The following is a 19,483-nucleotide window of genomic DNA, read 5'->3' on the forward strand; positions in this document are numbered from 1 at the left end:
GGGGGGGAACAAACACATGACAACAGCCATCAACACAGCATGGCTCCTTCCTGCCGAGGGACGCTAAACCTTGGCATTAATGTGTTTTTTCCTTTTAAGGGCATCAGCCACCGCTTCCTGCAATGACCCCTGAGGGACGGAGGCTGCCATCCTGCCACGTGCCTGCTCAAAACAACAACTTCCTTCACAAAACATCCTGTCATCACCGAGGGGGAATGAGAACAATGGGCATTTTGTCTGCGAGCAAAAAAAGACATGGGTTACTGTTTTAGAGATATATATGTATATTTTTATTCTTTTTTTATATTCTTTACCTGACGTTATTTTATCTGAATGTGCCGGTTACTTTGACCAAATCCAACAGGGAGACAAAATATGTCCCACCACAGTTCCGACAGCTTGTCATATTCATTTAAACATCTGGGCATGGGTGAAGGGAAATACAACAAAGTTGGGTTTGGCGAGCGATTTATCAAAATAATTAATTGAGAGTTCTCCCTCGAATAATAAATCGTGAGCGCTCATCCGTGTCGCCCTGCCTGACTTAATCGGAGGTTTAACGGTGGTGAATTATGCAAGTGACAAATCCCAAAGCTAATTAATTTCCGAAAAGTTGAATTGATTTTACACCTAAATGAAGACTTTATCCCTGTTAATAGGAGCTGTTGGAACTTAAAAATGACCAAAGGCTTTACGGGGCACCACTCGCGGCTTGAGTTGTTAGCATAATCAAGATTTCCGTCCTGCGTAGAATGCTTGGTAATTATTTCTGTTCTTTCTCAATTTCCTTTCTTTAGTTGTATGTGGCCAGACATTAACTTGAGTGCAGTAGTACATTGCTGTTTACACATTAAGTTCACGATCATCCAGTCCTGTGCTGGCATGCTATAGCAAAGGTTAAGAAACCCACCGTATTTTTGCACTTCAAAGGACTTGTTGTAGGTGTGGGAATGGAGCTCCACGAAGATCATCCACTCTCCAAAGATTGGTTGCTCGGAGATTGGAAAGCTCACATTCATGATTCCTAAAATAAGTGCATGGAAGCATACACACAGACGCATGGTAATAGACATTTCAGGAGACAGCTTGACCACTTCCCTTGTGCTTATGAGTTTATTTAACCAGGGTTATAACGATGGCTTAATATTTCACTCGATATTTTTCAGAACGCTGCTAGGCTAACACAGAGTAAGGATTCTCGAGGTACGCCTATCCATAATGATCCCATATTATTGTGCGCTATACGCCTGCAATTATCTGATCAGGTTTTGGACCAAATAAGGTGAGATGGATGTCGAATGCCAAAATAATTCCCAAAATGTTTTTGGCTGTTTTGGCTGAAATTAATCATTCGCTATAACTGACTTATAATCAGTTTATTTTGGGTTAGATCGTGTCGGTATCAATATAATGTACAAAAAAATATTTCGACAAGAGAATCCTAAATAAAATATGCTAAAGATTGCAATACATCTTCAACACACAAATATGAACCAAAAAACATCCATACTGCAAGGACAGAGGCTAAGGAAAATGTAGTAAAACCCGATTGTTGAATCCGTTTTTACCACAACAGATGTGATGTAGGTCACTCCACTGGACCATGCGTGATCCTCTTGGGTCCTGAATGTGAAGACAAGGCAAGTCAGCACTCATGCCAGTTCAGTAATTGGGAACAACTTAAACACGCGCATGGCTTTGACTCGCGTTTCAGAGCTACCAAAGCCCATTTACCCAACAGACACAGTTGTTAACGTGATATACAACGTGTACAATGTTGATGAATTGTGGATTTATCGCAGTGGAGCAGGAGGCTGAGAAGGTATTTTAAAATACTTTTGTTTTCTATTTACTCGCTATATTCATCGCCATGTATTCATCAAAACAGCAACTTTTTCAGTAACTCTTAATTGTTTGCAGATAAATCAAGTCAAATTGTATGAGGTTGTGAACGTACCACAATGTATGCTTCCACCTGGAAAATAGAGATGGGCAATTAAAGATCACGTGAACTGGGCAACTGAAGCGATAACCAGACCTGTGTTTAGGAAGCAAATTAAATGCAATCTTCTGTTTTATTTCGATTGAAAAATTCTGCACGGAAACCATTTGGCAGCTTGTGCAATGTGTAGAATCAACAATGCACTTTGTCATCAGTAAAGACTACATTTTTAATCTGGCAATGAAGTTGTATTCACATTACACTTTTGTTTATACGTGTAGGCAAAATAATGCATCTATTCTTCCTCACCTTTTCATTGATAGGCCTCAGTTCTGGACTTATGATAATGAAGTTGGCAAGAACTGTAAAAGAAATTCCCACAAAAAGTACAAGTAAACCCTGTTATGATCATTTATATATAATAAAAAAAACAAATCCCACGTGTTACGTTGCAATTATTCTGTTTTGGTTTTGTAAAAAAATCAACCAATGTGCCAATGCCGTTAAGTTGCTTTTTGGATTGCAAATGTGCTGTGCGACAACACTTTACAGCTCCCACATCTCATGTAATGAAATCCATCACAATTATTTGCTTTCTTTTCTAATCATATCTTTTCATTTCAACATGCACACGGAAACGTGACAGTTACAAAACAATGTCGCATATCCGACTCGTCAGGGACTGAGCGATATTCTGTACATCTGAGAAAAAGAGCTTCATAGCTTATCGGATTCCTCCAGAATAAATAGAGACCGAATCTGATATACGTGGATATGTGAAATGGTCAGATGTAGGAACATCTACAGAAAAATAGTTACACCCTTCACAAATACTGACCTACGTGTGGGAGGTTAATTGGTCATGGTGGATGAGCAACGGTCGGATATGCGATGTTGTACCGTGCGGAAATGATCATTCGTGGAATGAAACAAGCCGTACTATCGTGGTTCAAATATCATTTTTCTTGCCTCTCTGTTTGGGCTTGTAGACCGGTTTATCAGTCTGGATCAGCACTGTGGAACCTCTCTGCTCCACGGTGATGGTGGTGGAGTTTTGGAATGAGAAGGCATCATCACTCTTGGAGGTGGAATTATGGCTTCCCCACACCCTCAAGTGAGCTTGACCCCTCAATCCGCGCGGCACCTTTGGTGGGTACGTGGGCACAACAGGCAAATACAAGTTTCGATTTAAAGCTTTCGTGACTGCAGGGATTCATATTCTTGGTTCTTTCGGTAAAGTCACGTAGAAGGGAAATAAAAAAATAAAAAATATGAAACAATAAAATTCTCACGACGTTTCGACTGCAACACAAGCAATCATCAGCAGGTGTGAAATCCACACCAAGAATATAAATACAAGTTTGTGACGATTGCTTGACAGATCCCAAGCATGTGTGGCTTGTTCGAAGGAGGGAGGTTGGTTCATATTTTTATATTTACTTCTTTTGTCAAGGCGACATTCTGGCATTACTTGAAATGCGGCACAATATTAACATTTGATAACAAAAATGTGTTTCGCAAATGAGTTAAAAAAAAAAACTTACTTTCAGTTTTATTACACCCTTTTCTGCAAACGACAAAAGTAACAAAGTTCAAATCGACGTGTTCACAGCATCAGAAACACTACCGTGCTTACGCGTATATTTTTTTTGGTGCGGGGGGGAGGAGGGTTAAAATGAGCAGTATTCATAAACACACGGGCTTCGTGACGAGCACCATCATTCGCCGTCGCTTACCAAACACATCGCCACGGCTGTGTGCCACCGTCTCCCCGTGGACCGCCAGGCACGCCTGGACGGCGGTCTCTGCCGCGGGGTTAAAAAAAGTGACGCTGATGGCCTCTTCCACCCCGGCTCTGAATACCGAGGGAGCTGCCACCAGATAGCCGCTAAGCGACAAAATAAAACAACAACAACAACAACAACACAAAGACAACAAGCAGGGCCAAGTGTTACCGACTTGTCAACGAGGCAGCGGCAGCGGCAAAAATGCTTTCTGTACACGGGATGTATGAAAAGGGGCATTGTCAAATTTTCACTTAACCACTTGTTTTTATTATCGCTTGCACCACCATCGAACACAATATCCAACGTGGATCTTGTGAGAGAGAGAAACTCATCAATTTACACGTGAAGCTAGGCAATTAATAAAAACGCATATGTATGTATGTATTATTTATTTTATTAACCTCTCAAACAATGCAATTCTTGTGCAATCAGAACATCTCACTTATACAGTATCTCAAAACTAAAATTCTTTAGCAACCAGTGCCCCCAAATTCCCCCGAGCAACGTGTACATTCACTTACTCATTCCAAGCTGTGTACAGCAATCCTTGTTTCTTGATGGTTACAGCGTACCGTTAAGTGACGTACTGTACCAATTAAATTTGTGATAGACCACATGTCATGAACAATTGAATGAATAAATTCCACTTACCGTGGCAAGGGCCCTTCACAGTGACACAGGGCGAGGGCAGAGAGCAGGAGGAACCAGAGATGTCCATCTCCTCGAAAGTCCATGATGACAATGACGACGGCGATTGAACGTACAAAAAAAGAACAACTCTCGATCCAAACCAGTCGAGTCAGCCCGAGTTCCCTCTCTCGCTGGAGTTGCCAGTCCGGCACAAGTGGGCTTTTTCACAGTCGTGCCCAGGGATTTTTCACTTCAAAGGACAGACGGAGGCCGTAAGGATTTATCGCTCAGAGCCGGGAGGAAAAGATGTTTGCTCCTTCCACGACCCAGACACAGCCCGGCTTTTGTGCTCTTAGCTGCGGTCCCGGCGCAATCTCTTAAGCATTCATTCATTCGCTGACTCGTTCATTCATTAATCGAGCCCCCGTTTCTTTTAAAGCCCAACACATTGCTGGGGACGAAACTGGATACCCTCTGAGCTTCTCTTCATTAGCGAGCCGGCACCCGGCGTTTGTATTAATTTATATATTTTCTTATTACTATTCTTTGTGTTGCCCCCCATCCCCCCCACCCACCCCCTACTCACAAACAGTTAAAATGTTAATCGTCCTCCTCTGGATGCTGCACGGACTCACTGGGGTTTGGAACGCGCCTGCCGCTCGTACGGCGCTGAGCACATTTAGTGTTTGCAGATGGGCTGAGGTTGCATGAAGAAGGGAATGGCTTGAAGCTTGCCCCTCCCGGCTCTCACTCAACAACCACAACCTCCAACCGCCACAAAAAACCACCACCACCAACCCCCCCCAACCATCTTCACATCATAAATCACCTCCTTAATTCACTTTGGCAGGGCGTCCTGTGGACCCCATGCAACTGCTTTTCCGAGCTCTAAAGCAATTGTGTAGTTTGTCTTTTGTGTGTGTGTGCGCTTGTCATTTTGTGCATGCGCGTGCGTGCGTGCCATTGTCTTCGTTGTGTCATTCTGCGCAAATGATTGCGTATATGTGCCACTGCGTGTATATTTGTGTGTTATTTTCTTTCGTGTCACTTTGTTCTGTTGTGTGTGCGTGTACAAACTAAATGTAACAGAGCGAATGCATTACAGGTTACTTGATGAATCGGCTCACATTCTTCACAAAAAAATTTGTTGAATTTGATAAACTTATTGTTTGTCTGATTTATAAAGGGGCCGACATGCAATATATTCGGTAGTTCTACACTAGTCGGAGCAAAATGATAAAGTTGTAATTATGGACGATGTTAACTTTCGATTTAAAGCTTTCGTGACTGCAGGGATTCATCTTCTTGGTTCTTTCGGTAAAGTCACGTAGAATGGAAATAATCAAATAATAAAAATAAAACATAATAAAATATGGACGATGTTGTATGTACAATACGCTGTATGAATTATATCTCCTCTTTACATAGATACGCCAACATTTTGCCGTAACAATTCTTTAGCGCCTACACATCTTGTCTCGTTATTATTGTTGCCAAACTAAGGATGGTGATGTGTGCAATTTAGGTGGAAAGAGCACTCTGGTACATACGCATTCATAACCAAATGCTTTTCAAAATATTATAATTCATGTCATTGGCTTCATGTAGACTACATCGTTGTAATTTATGGGACTCAAACTGAAATTAGATGGAGTCTTCAATGTGTGTTCAACAGTGTATTTGTTTGCTTGCTAATGTACTAATTTACAGTACCTTTGCCAAGTAAATCTTGCTGGGTGAAGGTCTCTCCATGCCTTTTGATCACGGGGGTTGTTTGACCATACTTCACCATGCTGGTCAGTGTGGCTTTGTGAATGGGGATGTTCGCTGTGGCCAATAATCAAACTCGGGTGGCGCATTGTGTGTTCATGGTGCAGTGTGCTAACCACTGGTGCCACAGCTGCTCCGCCAACAGTTTTGATACATGGCTGTTTTGCTGGGTCATTCCACCCATCTGAGTTGCACCTATCCATTCAGTCCAGCCGCTTCATTGCCCGTGCAATGTTTCGTTATTCACTCATGTGTTTATTTAAGCCATATGAGAGCTCACTGGGGATATAACACTTTTTTTTTCAGGAGATGCCTGTAAAACAGCTGTGAGAGACAGAGGCAGTGATAGAGAGATAAAATCCCAGAGTGCAACAATATATACCGTATTGCAATAATTGAAATACTGTTATTGGTTATACAGCTATTGTGGATTGGACAGTGAAAAAACACTGATAGCGTATAAAAACAAACGATGTATTTCTTATCTTAACGGAGGCTCTGTTTATATTACATTTGGGCAGTAACCAATTCATGAGGTGACGTTGAGAATAAATCTCTCAAAAAACCAAGCTGAGACTGGACTCTGTTCACATGTTCATCGGTGGCTCTTCAGTGTCTTTGTTCATATGCCCCCTTAAGCGGAAGTTTGGGCTTTTCAGAGTTTATCCAATTTCGCCACAACCCTACTCTTGCACTGATATTGAGGTAGTACCTAACACAATTGAATGCGATTCTGGCTGGACAAATTAAACATCATTTGTTAAACTTATCCTGAAATCTATTGTATATATTATTGTATCTGCTGTTATATTACACAGCAAATAAAAGGTGAGTTAGACATGATTTACTGTCAATTCGAAAACTTTGTTTTAATTCTCACCATTTATTTTTTATGGTTGTAGAACATTTTTCAGCGCTAAATATTTTATTTGCATCTCAGGTCAATCTTGAAAGTAAGATCTGTGAGTCCCTTTGGGTTGTAGGTACTCGTATGTATGCATTTTATTCACAGTGGTTTGTCAATCCACTGCTGGATGAAGGCCGCCAAGGGGGTGGTTTGGCTATAGACCACCACGCTGATCAGTGTGGGTTTGTGAACGGGGTAGCACCAGGACTGGTTTATGGCTGGGAAAGGAAGTCGAACCCCGGTAGCGAAGTTAGTAGCGCAGTGCGCTAGCCATTGCAACCACCACTCCATCCTAAGAAGATGAACAAGGGGGTCCCCGTATGACCTACACAGGCTGTTAGGGCAAGTGCTCTTAGTGAGCACTTATTAAGGACGGAACAGCAGCACGCGAAAAGGGGTGGTGTGGCTCGTACCATCTCCGGCCAACTTTGTCTCCCCAGTGTTCGTGTTAACACACTGCACCAGCAAATACACATTTAAGGCTGAGTCGCCCTAGAGGAGGTCCAGGACCGGTTTAGATTCAGATATCACTCACAACTGATACTGACCATGGCTAGGAGTCGAACGCAGTCCTGTCGGGTCAAAACGTTCCAACAACAAACAATTCAAAAACACGATAGGAGTGCACAGGTAAACGAATCACTTGAAAAAAATTATATGTAAATGAAAGTAATTTTTTTAATCTTCCCAGGTAAATCCCACTGAGCGATTAACTTATTTTTCAGACGCGGCCACAAAAAGAGCTTTCACAGCTCATCGGATTCCTCCAGTACAAATAAATATTCCGATTCTGTAAGTACATCAAACTTCTTTCGCACCGTACGGTAGCCAACCGTGCTGATAACAAAAGCACAATTCATGGAGAAAACAACAACAATACAAAGATTCCCCCCTGTAGCCTGAACAGACTGTTGGGGCAAGTGCTGTTAGCGAGCACCTATGAAGGCTGGCACTGTGGCACACGAAGGGGTGTGTGGCCAGCACCACGCCCGACCGCCTTTGTCTCCCCAGTGGCGGTGTTTACTGCACACCGCACGGGGGAACTAATTTTGAGGCTGAGTCGACCTAGGAGGGGAGGGGGGGGTGGGAGCCCAGGTAACCCGTTCGGATATAATCGTCACTTGGCGTGGGTGGCCGTGAGCGGGAATCGAACTCGGGTCGCCGGGTTCGGAGTGATAACCCCCAACACTACCGCACCAAAGATCCCCCGTATGGCCTTAACAGACTGTAGGGGTACCACTCACTCACACCGGGGCGGGGGGGGCAATGGGCAACCCAGGTCACCCCGTCGTCGTCGTCGTCTGCTGATAAACGAGGCAGCAGACAGCCTGCCCGCGTGTGGCAGGCGCCGGTCGGGGGACGCGGGGGCGGGGGGGGTCGCCCTGTAAAGGGACCCCCCCCCAACACCACCAAAACCACCACCACCCCCCATCCCACCACCACCAGTCCCCCCACACCACCACCACTCCCCCCACACCACCACCCCCCACACCACTACCACCACCCCCCACGCCTCTACCCCCCCTCACACCACCACAACCCCTACACCACCACCCCCACACCACTACCACCACCTCCCACCCCCCCCACACCACCACCACCCCTCACACCACCACAACCACCCACCCACCACCACCACCCCCCACCCACCACCACCACCCCCCACCCACCACCACCACCACCCCTCCACACACCACCACCACCCCCCCCACACACCACCACCATAACCACCACCCCCCACACCACTACCACCACTCCCCCCACTCCACCACCAACCCCCCACACCACCACCACTCCCCCCACACCACCAACCCCCCACACCACCAACCCCCCACTCCACCACCACCACCCCCCACATCACCACCACCACCACCCCCCACATCACCACCAACACCATCCCCCCTCAACCTTCCAGCGCTGATTTATTGATGTTGATGGGGGCTCCGAGTCAATTCCACGCACAAAGGCGTAATGAGCGCGACACGTGCATCGCAGGAATGCAGCACGCGTCAACACACACGCAGGGGGTACATACACTCAGGGGGTACACACACTCAGGGGGGTACACACACAGAGGGGTACACACACTCAGGGGGTACACACACTCAGGGGGGTACACACACAGAGGGGTACACACACAGAGGGGTACACACACTCAGGGGGTACACACACTCAGGGGGTACACACACAGAGGGGTACACACACAGAGGGGTACACACACTCAGGGGGTACACACACTCAGGGGGGTACACACACACAGAGGGGTACACACACACAGAGGGGTACACACACTCAGGGGGTACACACACTCAGAGGGGTACACACACTCAGGGGGTACACACACACAGAGGGGTACACACACACAGAGGGACACACACACACAGAGGGGGTACACACACAGAGGGGTACACACACACTCAGGGGGGTACACACACAGAGGGGTACACACACAGAGGGGTACACACACTCAGGGGGGTACACACACAGAGGGGTACACACACAGAGGGGTACACACACAGAGGGGTACACACACAGAGGGGTACACACACACAGAGGGGTACACACACAGAGGGGTACACACACTCAGGGGGGTACACACACAGAGGGGTACACACACACTGAGGGACACACACACAGAGGGGTACACACACAGAGGGGTACACACACAGAGGGGTACACACACTCAGGGGGGTACACACACAGAGGGGTACACACACACTGAGGGACACACACACAGAGGGGTACACACACTCAGGGGGGTACACACACAGAGGGGTACACACACTCAGGGGGTACACACACAGAGGGGTACACACACAGAGGGGTACACACACAGAGGGGTACACACACTCAGGGGGTACACACACAGAGGGGTACACACACACTGAGGGGTACACACACACTGAGGGGTACACACACAGAGGGACACACACTCAGGAGGTACACACACTCAGGGGGTACACACACACAGAGGGGTACACACACACAGGGGGGTACACACACACTCAGGGGGTACACACACAGAGGGGTACACACACACAGAGGGGTACACACACTCAGGGGGTACACACACACTCAGGGGGTACACACACAGAGGGGTACACACACACAGAGGGACACACACAGAGGGGGTAGACACACGGAGGGGGGTACACACACACAGAGGGGTACACACACACAGAGTGGGTACACACACACAGAGGAGTACACACACAGAGGGGTACACACACACAGAGGTACACACACACACAGAGGGGTACACACACACAGAGGGGTACACACACAGAGGGGTACACACACACAGAGGGGTACACACACACAGAGTGGGTACACACACTCAGAGGGGTACACACACAGAGGGGTACACACACAGAGGGGCACACACAGAGGGGTACACACTTAGGGGGTACACACACAGAGGGGTACACACAGAGGGGTACACACACAGAGGGGTACACACACTGAGGAGTACACACAAACTAACATGCACACAGAAACGTGCGCATTACCACACGCACACACATTAGTACACAACCTTACGGAGAACCCATTCATTGTTATTCCAATGCAGTAGTAATTGTAATGATAAATAATATTAATAATTATCATTTGATTTAAAATGTATGATGATTGCTTGTGTTGCAGTCGAAACGTCGTGAGAATTTTATTGTTTTATATTCTTATTATTTTATTATTTCCCTTCTACGTGACTTTACCGAAAGAACCAAGCATATAACAATAATTATCATAGTAATAGGTTTTTACCCTTTCAACTGGTACAAAAACTGACACCTTTATACAAGGCATCATGTTTGCAATAACCACAAGACAAGTAGTCAAAATGCAAACAAAAAGAAACAACTCTGATGATGATAAGGATATGCACTGTCCTGTCCTTGAAGTTGATTGGTCCACACCCGAGACAGCTTTTCTTAGAGCCTAGTCTTCATTGTCTCCATTGTTGTTGGACCAGATGACGCCAAAACATGATGCCTTGTATAAAGGTGTCAGTTTTTGTACCAGTTGAAAGGGTAAACACCTATTACTATATTTTGCCATTGGTAAAGGAGGTCTCATAATAATTTTCATGTTTCAAATACACATTCGGTCATAATAAATCCGCTGCTGGATGAAGTACTGTACTCATTAATACGTGCAATTTAATTTGAGAATGATTTTATTGTTTGTGCAAAGTGCATGCAATGCATTTCTACAATTAGTCACGAACGAGGCCTTAGCCGTGAATGTGGAACGATTAAAAATTCACGTCCACTCCTGCCTTCTGCCTGCCGACAAATGTCTATTTTGTTTTCCATCCAGGGTTAACAATACTCATCAGACTCAAATGCAAACAAAATCGGCGTCAAAGTTACATGTTTGGAAAGGGCACGCAGATTGCTTCCCAGCTGCTTAAGTCTGTTAACTACATGTTAATGCCTGTCGAGAACAATTGCTCAGCATAATTACGCAATACTATGCCTGAATTGTGTCCAACAGCATTTATTGAAACATGCAGGCACGCAACACTGATTTGAAGGAACTGATACCATGTATATACACAGTTGTTAACATAATAGTCCAACTTTTCGGGGATTTTTTTTTATAATAGCCAACCAACACATGAGCACAATAAGTTCCGTGGCTGCTATAAAACATGGGGAATTTCATTCCAGGCCATGTTTGTCATTAATAGTCGTGATAGCCCAACTGGTTCAGGCTCTATAACCCCGTTTCATTAACCCACCACTGGCGAGCGTGACGGTGTACGGTCAGACCAGGGCCCTATTATCCAATACAAGGCCGTAGCCATGGAGTCAACATTGGGGGGGACCAAATCTTCCAGGGTGTCTGGGGGTCCCAACCCAAAAAAAATATCTAAAATTGAAAACTCATTTCCTGCCTAAAATATTAAAACACATGGGATGGACTTTTAATGTATTTTTTACAATAATGTCTAATAGTGTGTTGTATTATATTGCTCTGTTTTAACTTTTTTATCATTTCTTTTTTGCATTGTATGTAATGGCAGAGATTAGGGATTAATAAAGTACAACCATAACCACGATCATATAAACAGAAATCTATGCATTGATTTATATGAAGGCAAGTCCAGATATTGTGGCCAAGGTTTAGCAAATTGTTGTTTTTATTTATATAGCATAGCAAACATTTTTAGAGCAATATATTGGGGGGGACATTTTGAGCATATTTGAATATTGAGGGAGATGTGTCCCCCTGAATAAATATTAAAATTACGGCCTTGATCCAATATTATTATCCAATAGGTACAGGCGGCATTGTGCCTAGGGCCTACGAAAACGGGAAAAAAATAGTGTTTTTTTTTGTATATGAAAATGAACGGCATCTTTTTAAAGCTGCGTTATCCGATATGATAATCGTAGTAAAAAACAGAGTTGTTGAATAAATGTCCGCTTGTAATATTTTAGGCTTTCCTTATTTTTTTCTCCCCCGCAATCATTTCAATTTAAATCTGCTTATCTGCGGCACACAGCGCGCTCCCATTGAATTAGGGCACAGACTAAATAATGAACGTGTCGGTAACGACATCTGTCCAGCGGCTGCACGAAGTCCACGTGAATCAAACCGAGTGACAGGGGCGGTAGCAGTACCAACTGAAGAAAGTTATCGCTGAAGGTCTACGAAACAGAAGTGCCTAGGGTCTACAAGAACCGTAACCCGGCCCTGTGTCAGACAACCTCACACTGCGTGGCAAGGGGCTTCAAAACAGAGGGTTGACGGTGCTACGAATCGTTCCTTTATTCAATATTGTGATATAAACCAATGGAAAACTCGTTGCGTTTAAGAATGGTGATGTGAAAACTGTGTTCCGTAGAATGAAATCTTTTTTTTTTTAATGGGGCCGCATGTTCTGGCTGATTCTCCCATTATTAATAAGTGGAGTTTTTGGTTTAATAATCCTGACTGCATAATTGTTCTTCAACGAGGAAACCAACCTCCCTCGTGTCATGCCGACCACTGGTCCTGTTCATTTACCATAACATTAGTTTCTTGTACGCACTAGCATGCAATGTTAACATTTTAGAGTGCAGCTATATATTCACAGCGTTGTTTGTAAGTTTGTTCTGAACCAAACTGCGATATAGTCAATTAGAATCGCTCAACAGTGTCAGCTGAAATGTGTTTAAAGCTGGAAAAAAATGCAGTGTAGAATATAAATATTAAGCTAATTGCTTTCTCAACGTATGGTTCATTTAAAATCATTAACGGAAAATGTTTGCACGGTCAGTTAGCTGTGGGTCACAGAGCGGCTGAAAGCTGAAGGCTGTAACTCAGTGTCGGAGCGACAGATTCGATGACATGAATGGTAGAACGTATGCCAGGAATTCAGTTTATGAATTCCCTTCAGTTTAGCCTGCGTTACAGACGGTCAACCGAGGCCAATTTTATTACCTAATGGATTGAAATTGAGATGTGTTGACAGTGTCTGACACCCAATTGGTGCTCGGCACGTGGGTAATTTAGTACTGAAAGCATATGATATTAATTGTGGTTGACAGGACTTCATTACATTTAAAGGCGTGAGACTGTGTTCTCATCCATACACGTTTTTCATGTTTTCAAGGCACTGAATTGATAGTGGTTTAGTTATGCATATACAGCGCGTATATTTTATTGTTACATGGTGAAATATTGGCAATTTATTCTCGATTTATATACATTTTTCTCGATAAATGTTTTACAATTAATATATAAACCTGGATGTGGAGTGGTGGCACAGTAGTTAGCACTGTGCCATACACCTGGCGCCCTGCGTTAATTTCCAATTAGGGCTCATATCAGCAGCACGTTATATCTGAATCAGTTATGACCCTATATTGCTCAGTATGAACCCCCCATGACCAGCAACAACGTGGGGAGCCCTTCATCCAGCAGTGGATTGTGAAATACCTGTGAATGATTAATTCTATTTATTATAACCTAATGTGTCTTGCAAATGCTGGATTTTTATTTAAATTTCGTTGGAAATATACAAATAAAAACTTGCACTACGGTATTTCAATCTCGTTGAAAGTGTTGTGTAATTGAAATTTGTTATACATTGAGGAAATAAATATTGCTTAATTTTTACTTCCCAAACCATTACTGACAATGCATTAAATACATGTAACAATACATTATCACTTGCCGTTAATGCTTTTGTAAATATAATATATAACACACACTGATGATTGTTCAGCATGTGTTGTGTCCTTCATCATAACTGAGGCCAACAATATTATTACAGTACAATGAACCATAATAACGTGATGCTTTCCGACTGTGTAGGGTTTTTGCAGTTGTGCGTTGCTAAAGAAGCTCTCCACAGCACTTGGAGCAAAACATCGGACATGATGCTGGGCAGGTTATCATTCCATGGAATTTTTATTTTGTCTATCGAGTGGGATTGTCGTATATTTTTTAATGATGCTTGCGTAGTGGGTCAAAATGTTAAACGTTTTAAGATGTACTTTGCCCGAATGATGCTATGTAAAAAATATAATTATTGTAAAAAACGAAACTTTACCAAAAATAACATGTTTAAACGTTTACAAATATAAACCCTTGGCGCTGAGGGGGAACCATAGCAATTAAAACAGCCTCTTTGGTTTCGTTGAGGTCATATCACGCTGCTGGGAGTAATGGCTGTGGGTAAAGGTCCTGTTCTCTTCCGCCACACAAACTTAAGCAGTTGGGAGAGAGCTCCGCTTTTATTTTCTCGTTTGCCCATCAGTCCTGGGTGGCAGCATAGAGCCAGCTGCTCGGCAGGTTTTGCATTCCACAAAATTACGAGCACAACTTACCCGGTATGGTCACCTCGTGTGGTTTGCACCAGAGCTCAAAATAGCTTCAAAGTACGTCGATATAGACTCTTGTCTCCTTTCTTTTGTTACCCACCGTGCTCCCGAGGAGCATACATTACCTTTTTTAATCTATGGGTGTCACGGATGTCTTCAGACACCCCCAAACAGTTTTACAAATGTCTAAGAGACACCCGTGACGTTTTAGAGCAAACAAACAAATTCGTGGTGTTTTCTAGTTTCTTCGACAAGGTGACAGATGCTGATAATGCTTCTGAGGCTCCGAACAGAGTCAGTAGCATACATTTGACACAATGCCAGTGCAACAGAACTCATCTTATCTGTGGCACAGTTAGGGGTGAGTTTCACGGATCTTATCAATAATTTAACCAATAACCACCGGGAAGCATTATCTAGCACAGGGGTCGGCAACCAAAATAAGAAGAGCCATATTTTTTCGAATTCAGTAAGAAACTCAATATTTTAAGAGCCATAAAATAAAATAGAATTCAGACGTTTCGGGCGCAACACAAGCATGGTGACGGACGCTTGTGTTGCGCCCGAAACGTCGTGATCTATTTCATTTTATACCTACGTGACTTTACCGAAAGAACCAAAGAGTATGGATTCCTGCAGTTACGTGAGCTTCAAATCAATATTTCAAGAGCCGCAATGCGTGTGATTACGAGACGGTGGTCCTTAAATAATGTCACGAAGCGGTCCTTAAAGAGCTGCATGGGGACTCCAGAGCCACAGGTCGCCGACCTCTGACCTAGCTGGACACCCCCAACCTCCAAAGTCGTTTTAGTGGACAGTATTTACTTTGGGCTCACGTGACCCATAGCGTCAACGGATTGTTCCTGCCTTATAACATCTGGCATCGCAACAGGGTCCGTTTACAAGGCCTGACTGCTGATGAGACCCAGAAAGGGCGAAACTGGTTCAAGCGGAAATAAATGCTCTGGGATATTTTCAGTGATTTTTTTTATCTTCTCCAATTGATACCCACACAATGTTCTATCGGAAGAAACCATGAGTTTTTTTTGTTAAAACCATGTATTTAATGTACATTTGAATTCATCTTCTTGGTTCTTTCGGTAACGTCACGTAGAAGGGAAGTAATAAAATAATAAAAATAAAACATAATAAAATAATTCTCACGACGTTTCGGCCACAACGCAAGCAGCCGTCCTCAGGTGAAGCCGTCCTCAGGTGAAGCCGTCCTCAGGTGAAGACCAGGTCTGTCTCCCCGACAGACCTGGTCTTCACCTGAGGACGGCTGCTTGCGTTGTGGCCGAAACGTCGTGAGAATTATTTTATTATGTTTTATTTTTATTATTTTATTACTTCCCTTCTACGTGACTTTACCGAAAGAACCAAGAAGATGAATCCCTGCAGTCACTAAAGCTTTAAATCGAAATTTACATTTGAATTGTTTGTAAAGCCTTACATAAACGCACAATTATATGTCCGTTGTGAATGTGTTACCTCTTAATTGAGTGCCTGTGCGTATACTGTGCAAAATATTAATTGAAGTGAGCAGCCCACAAGGCTTTGTAAAATTCTTCTCTTCACACTCAGTTGTACCTTTAAGAGCTCTCCTCTTCAGAACAGCACAACAGAATGAGGCATCACTCTCCGAAGCCTTTTCGGATTGTGCTGCATTGCAACCCGAAAACGCATCGGAGAGGCGTGCGTCACAACCGCGGACACCCACGCATTGGTGAAATGAGGCAGGACATATTGACCATTAATCTTGGGTTAACGTGTTTATCAGTGAATATTTAAGTGCTACTCTCTACACTGCCACTATACCACCACAATCAAAGTTTTTTTTGTTCTACTCTGCAAACTTTATGAAATCCATTAAATTATTCAATTTCCACGATATATTACTCAGTCATCAAATATGCATGACAGCTTGAAGAAACTAGTCCACGTGTGATTTTTTTAAGCCAACATAATCAGAACCCGCGACGACTGCGCACTTGTAAATAGCTGAGTAAATAATTGGATGAAAATGCCTACGCTACCATTTTCTGGAATTCATGTCTTGCAAAATGAATTTAATGGGTTCATACTTGTGCGTATATTTTACTATGAATACACATGAAGAGTGCGTATTCATATAGCGAAGGTGCAGCACTTCACTACATTTAACTAGCTCGCACTGCTGCTAGCAGAAGGCCCTCCGAATAGAGAGAAAGCTCTAGAGTGCCCCTCTACAGGGTATTTGGCCTACTCGTCCACGCCGACCAGACGATTTGAACGAGATGGGGGTAGAATACTCACAACAGCGAAAGCAAGAACCGCCGTTCGCCACTAAGAGGCGGTGACGTCACCCCGGCGCTTGTGTCATTGGGGTTGGTAAGCGCTCCACCGAGCAATAGCACGATGTAACACAGTTTTTGTTCCTGGGTAGTAAGTGTTATTTCGAAATTGCTTATGCCTAAAAAGTATAGAAAATGGCTATTATTCCCCACAAACTTGGCTTTTGTGACCAGGACAGTGATATTTAGAAATGTACCTATTTTCAATGGGAAAGCGGGCGAATTTGTGTATTTTCGTTTACATAAAGTCAGAAAACAACAACATATGAATCAGAATTAACATGTATTTATACTAAAGTAATACAAAAATTACTACAAAAGATTTAGAAGTGAGTAGTTTTTCGAGATTTACGATTATATTGTAAATCACTATCACGAATCATCCCTCAAATGTAGTCTCCCATCATTTTCTCGTTATACTGTACTGTCTTTGGTAGCGGCGTGCAAATTCCAGTATATCCTGGTGGAAGCGCTCGCCTTGCTCCTCCGAGTATGCTCTCATGTTCTCCTTGAATTTATTAAAATGAGCATCAAGGATGTGGACTTTGAGAGACACCCTATATACAATTGTGCCGTAGTTCTTCATCAGTCTCAACCAGCTCCACATAGTTTTCGACCTTGTAATTGCACAGGAAGCCACGAACCACTGCGACAAAGCTGTTCCAAGCCGCTTACTAGTGAGCTTCTTGGGGAATTCATTGCACTCCATGATCTTCTTTATCTGTGGTCCCACGAAGACACCGGCTTTGACTTTTGCCTCAGACAGCTTATGGAAGAAGTCTTGACTGTACTTGAAGGCTGCCGACTCCTTAAGCTCTGCCAAATTGTTTCATAAGGCCTATTTTGATGTGCAGTGGTGGCATCAGCACCTTCCGGGGGTCCACTAGTGGCTTCCACTTGATGTTGCTCCTCCCCACAGAGAACTCGGTCCGCTGTGGCCAGTCCCGCCTGTGGTAGTGCGCCTTGGTGTCCCTGCTGTCCCAAAGTCAAAGATAGCAGGGAAACTTGGTAAAACTGCCTTGGAGACCCATCATTTTAAAGTCTCTGATGACCTCCCAGCCGTACTCATCATACTCCAAGGCGTCCAGCAAGGTCTTGATGCTGTTGTAGAATGTTTTAGAAGTTACTCCAAGTTTGCTCAACACTTAATCTATTTGGAATGTTCGGGAAAATAGGTAACTTTAAAAATATCACTGTCCTGGTCACAAAAGCAAAGTTTGTGGGGAATAATAATCATTTTCTGTACTTTTGAGGCATAAGCAATTTGAAAATAACACTTACTACCCAGGAACATGAAAAATGTGTTACACAGTGTAATCTATGCCAGTAACCACGGTAGAAGCACCAATTTAAGCTCGAGTAGCCACACCACACTTCACCGCACGTAACCTGCTGATCGACCAACTGTGCAGTGCTAGCACCATTACCGTCGGTACATTGGGGTGCTTCTAAAAATGGCTCAATATTAATCCCATCAATTATAATAATGTCTTTGGCCCCCAGCTTCATTGGCTCAACTGTTCGACGTGGTTTTCTTTTTTTGCACACGCCCGACCCGCGTGGATGTTTTCCAGACGAAGTGTCCTCAGGCGAGTGAAGGAGCCTATTACAGAGCCATTATTAATGGAGGCCATTCGTTTTTCAATCAAGTGGGATTTGTGAAACAAAAATAAAAACCACCGCAAGCGTGCGCACACACTGGCTAATAATAGCTGGAGTCATTCTGACTGCAATTGTGTAATTTTTTAATTGCTTTAAATCAAACTTCATTATCTCTTCCTACCCTTTGCACTTAAATTAAAACAAAATGTATGGCCTGATAGCCCTGTGAAAGGGTGAGAGTGCAACCCTTCGATTCCTCGCTTGTGCCGCTGCTGACAGAAGGTACTTCTGCAAAACGAGCTCTAGAGCCCCTTTAGGCAACATTTTTGGTTTTCGCTTCCATGATAGACGCATTTGAAAGAGGTAGGAGTTACCCACACTTTACCCCACCACACACAATCCGCTAATGGACTACCTGTGGTGTGTCCATTTATACTGCCGGGAAGATAGGAATCAGGAGATTTCAGAAACGTAACGCAAAGCAGAAAAATGAAACAATGGGCAAATCTTTATATGGACCATTTTTACATTCGTCACTATATATTTTTAAAAATCAAATATAAACCTCAGATTGTTTCAAACCGATTATTTATCAACATTGCAAAAGTCAATTGAAGACATACTGTAGATGATTGTTACATTTTATAAACTGAAGCACCATTTGTGAAAATTGTACACAATACCTTTTCACAATT

At 43.7% G+C, this 19,483-nt stretch overlaps 1 protein-coding gene across 1 annotated transcript in view; it reads right to left on the bottom strand.

Annotated features, from left to right (window-relative positions):
* Nucleotides 1-4,876, bottom strand: part of CPAMD8 (C3 and PZP like alpha-2-macroglobulin domain containing 8) — a 49,978-nt gene extending 45,102 nt beyond the window's left edge. The window contains exons 1-8 of the mRNA XM_078885958.1: nucleotides 4,381-4,876; nucleotides 3,679-3,830; nucleotides 3,487-3,509; nucleotides 2,912-3,086; nucleotides 2,252-2,304; nucleotides 1,958-1,975; nucleotides 1,569-1,623; nucleotides 911-1,024 (exon numbers count right to left, since the gene is read on the bottom strand). Coding sequence (XP_078742084.1) covers nucleotides 911-1,024; nucleotides 1,569-1,623; nucleotides 1,958-1,975; nucleotides 2,252-2,304; nucleotides 2,912-3,086; nucleotides 3,487-3,509; nucleotides 3,679-3,830; nucleotides 4,381-4,463 — 673 coding nt within the window. The 5' untranslated portion in view covers nucleotides 4,464-4,876. The remainder of the gene's footprint in view (nucleotides 1-910; nucleotides 1,025-1,568; nucleotides 1,624-1,957; nucleotides 1,976-2,251; nucleotides 2,305-2,911; nucleotides 3,087-3,486; nucleotides 3,510-3,678; nucleotides 3,831-4,380) is intronic.
* Between the last annotated feature and the right edge of the window lie 14,607 nt (nucleotides 4,877-19,483).

The sequence above is a fragment of the Lampetra fluviatilis genome, chromosome 3 (assembly GCF_964198595.1).
Source record: "Lampetra fluviatilis chromosome 3, kcLamFluv1.1, whole genome shotgun sequence".
In the NCBI taxonomy this organism is placed as follows: domain Eukaryota; kingdom Metazoa; phylum Chordata; class Hyperoartia; order Petromyzontiformes; family Petromyzontidae; genus Lampetra; species Lampetra fluviatilis.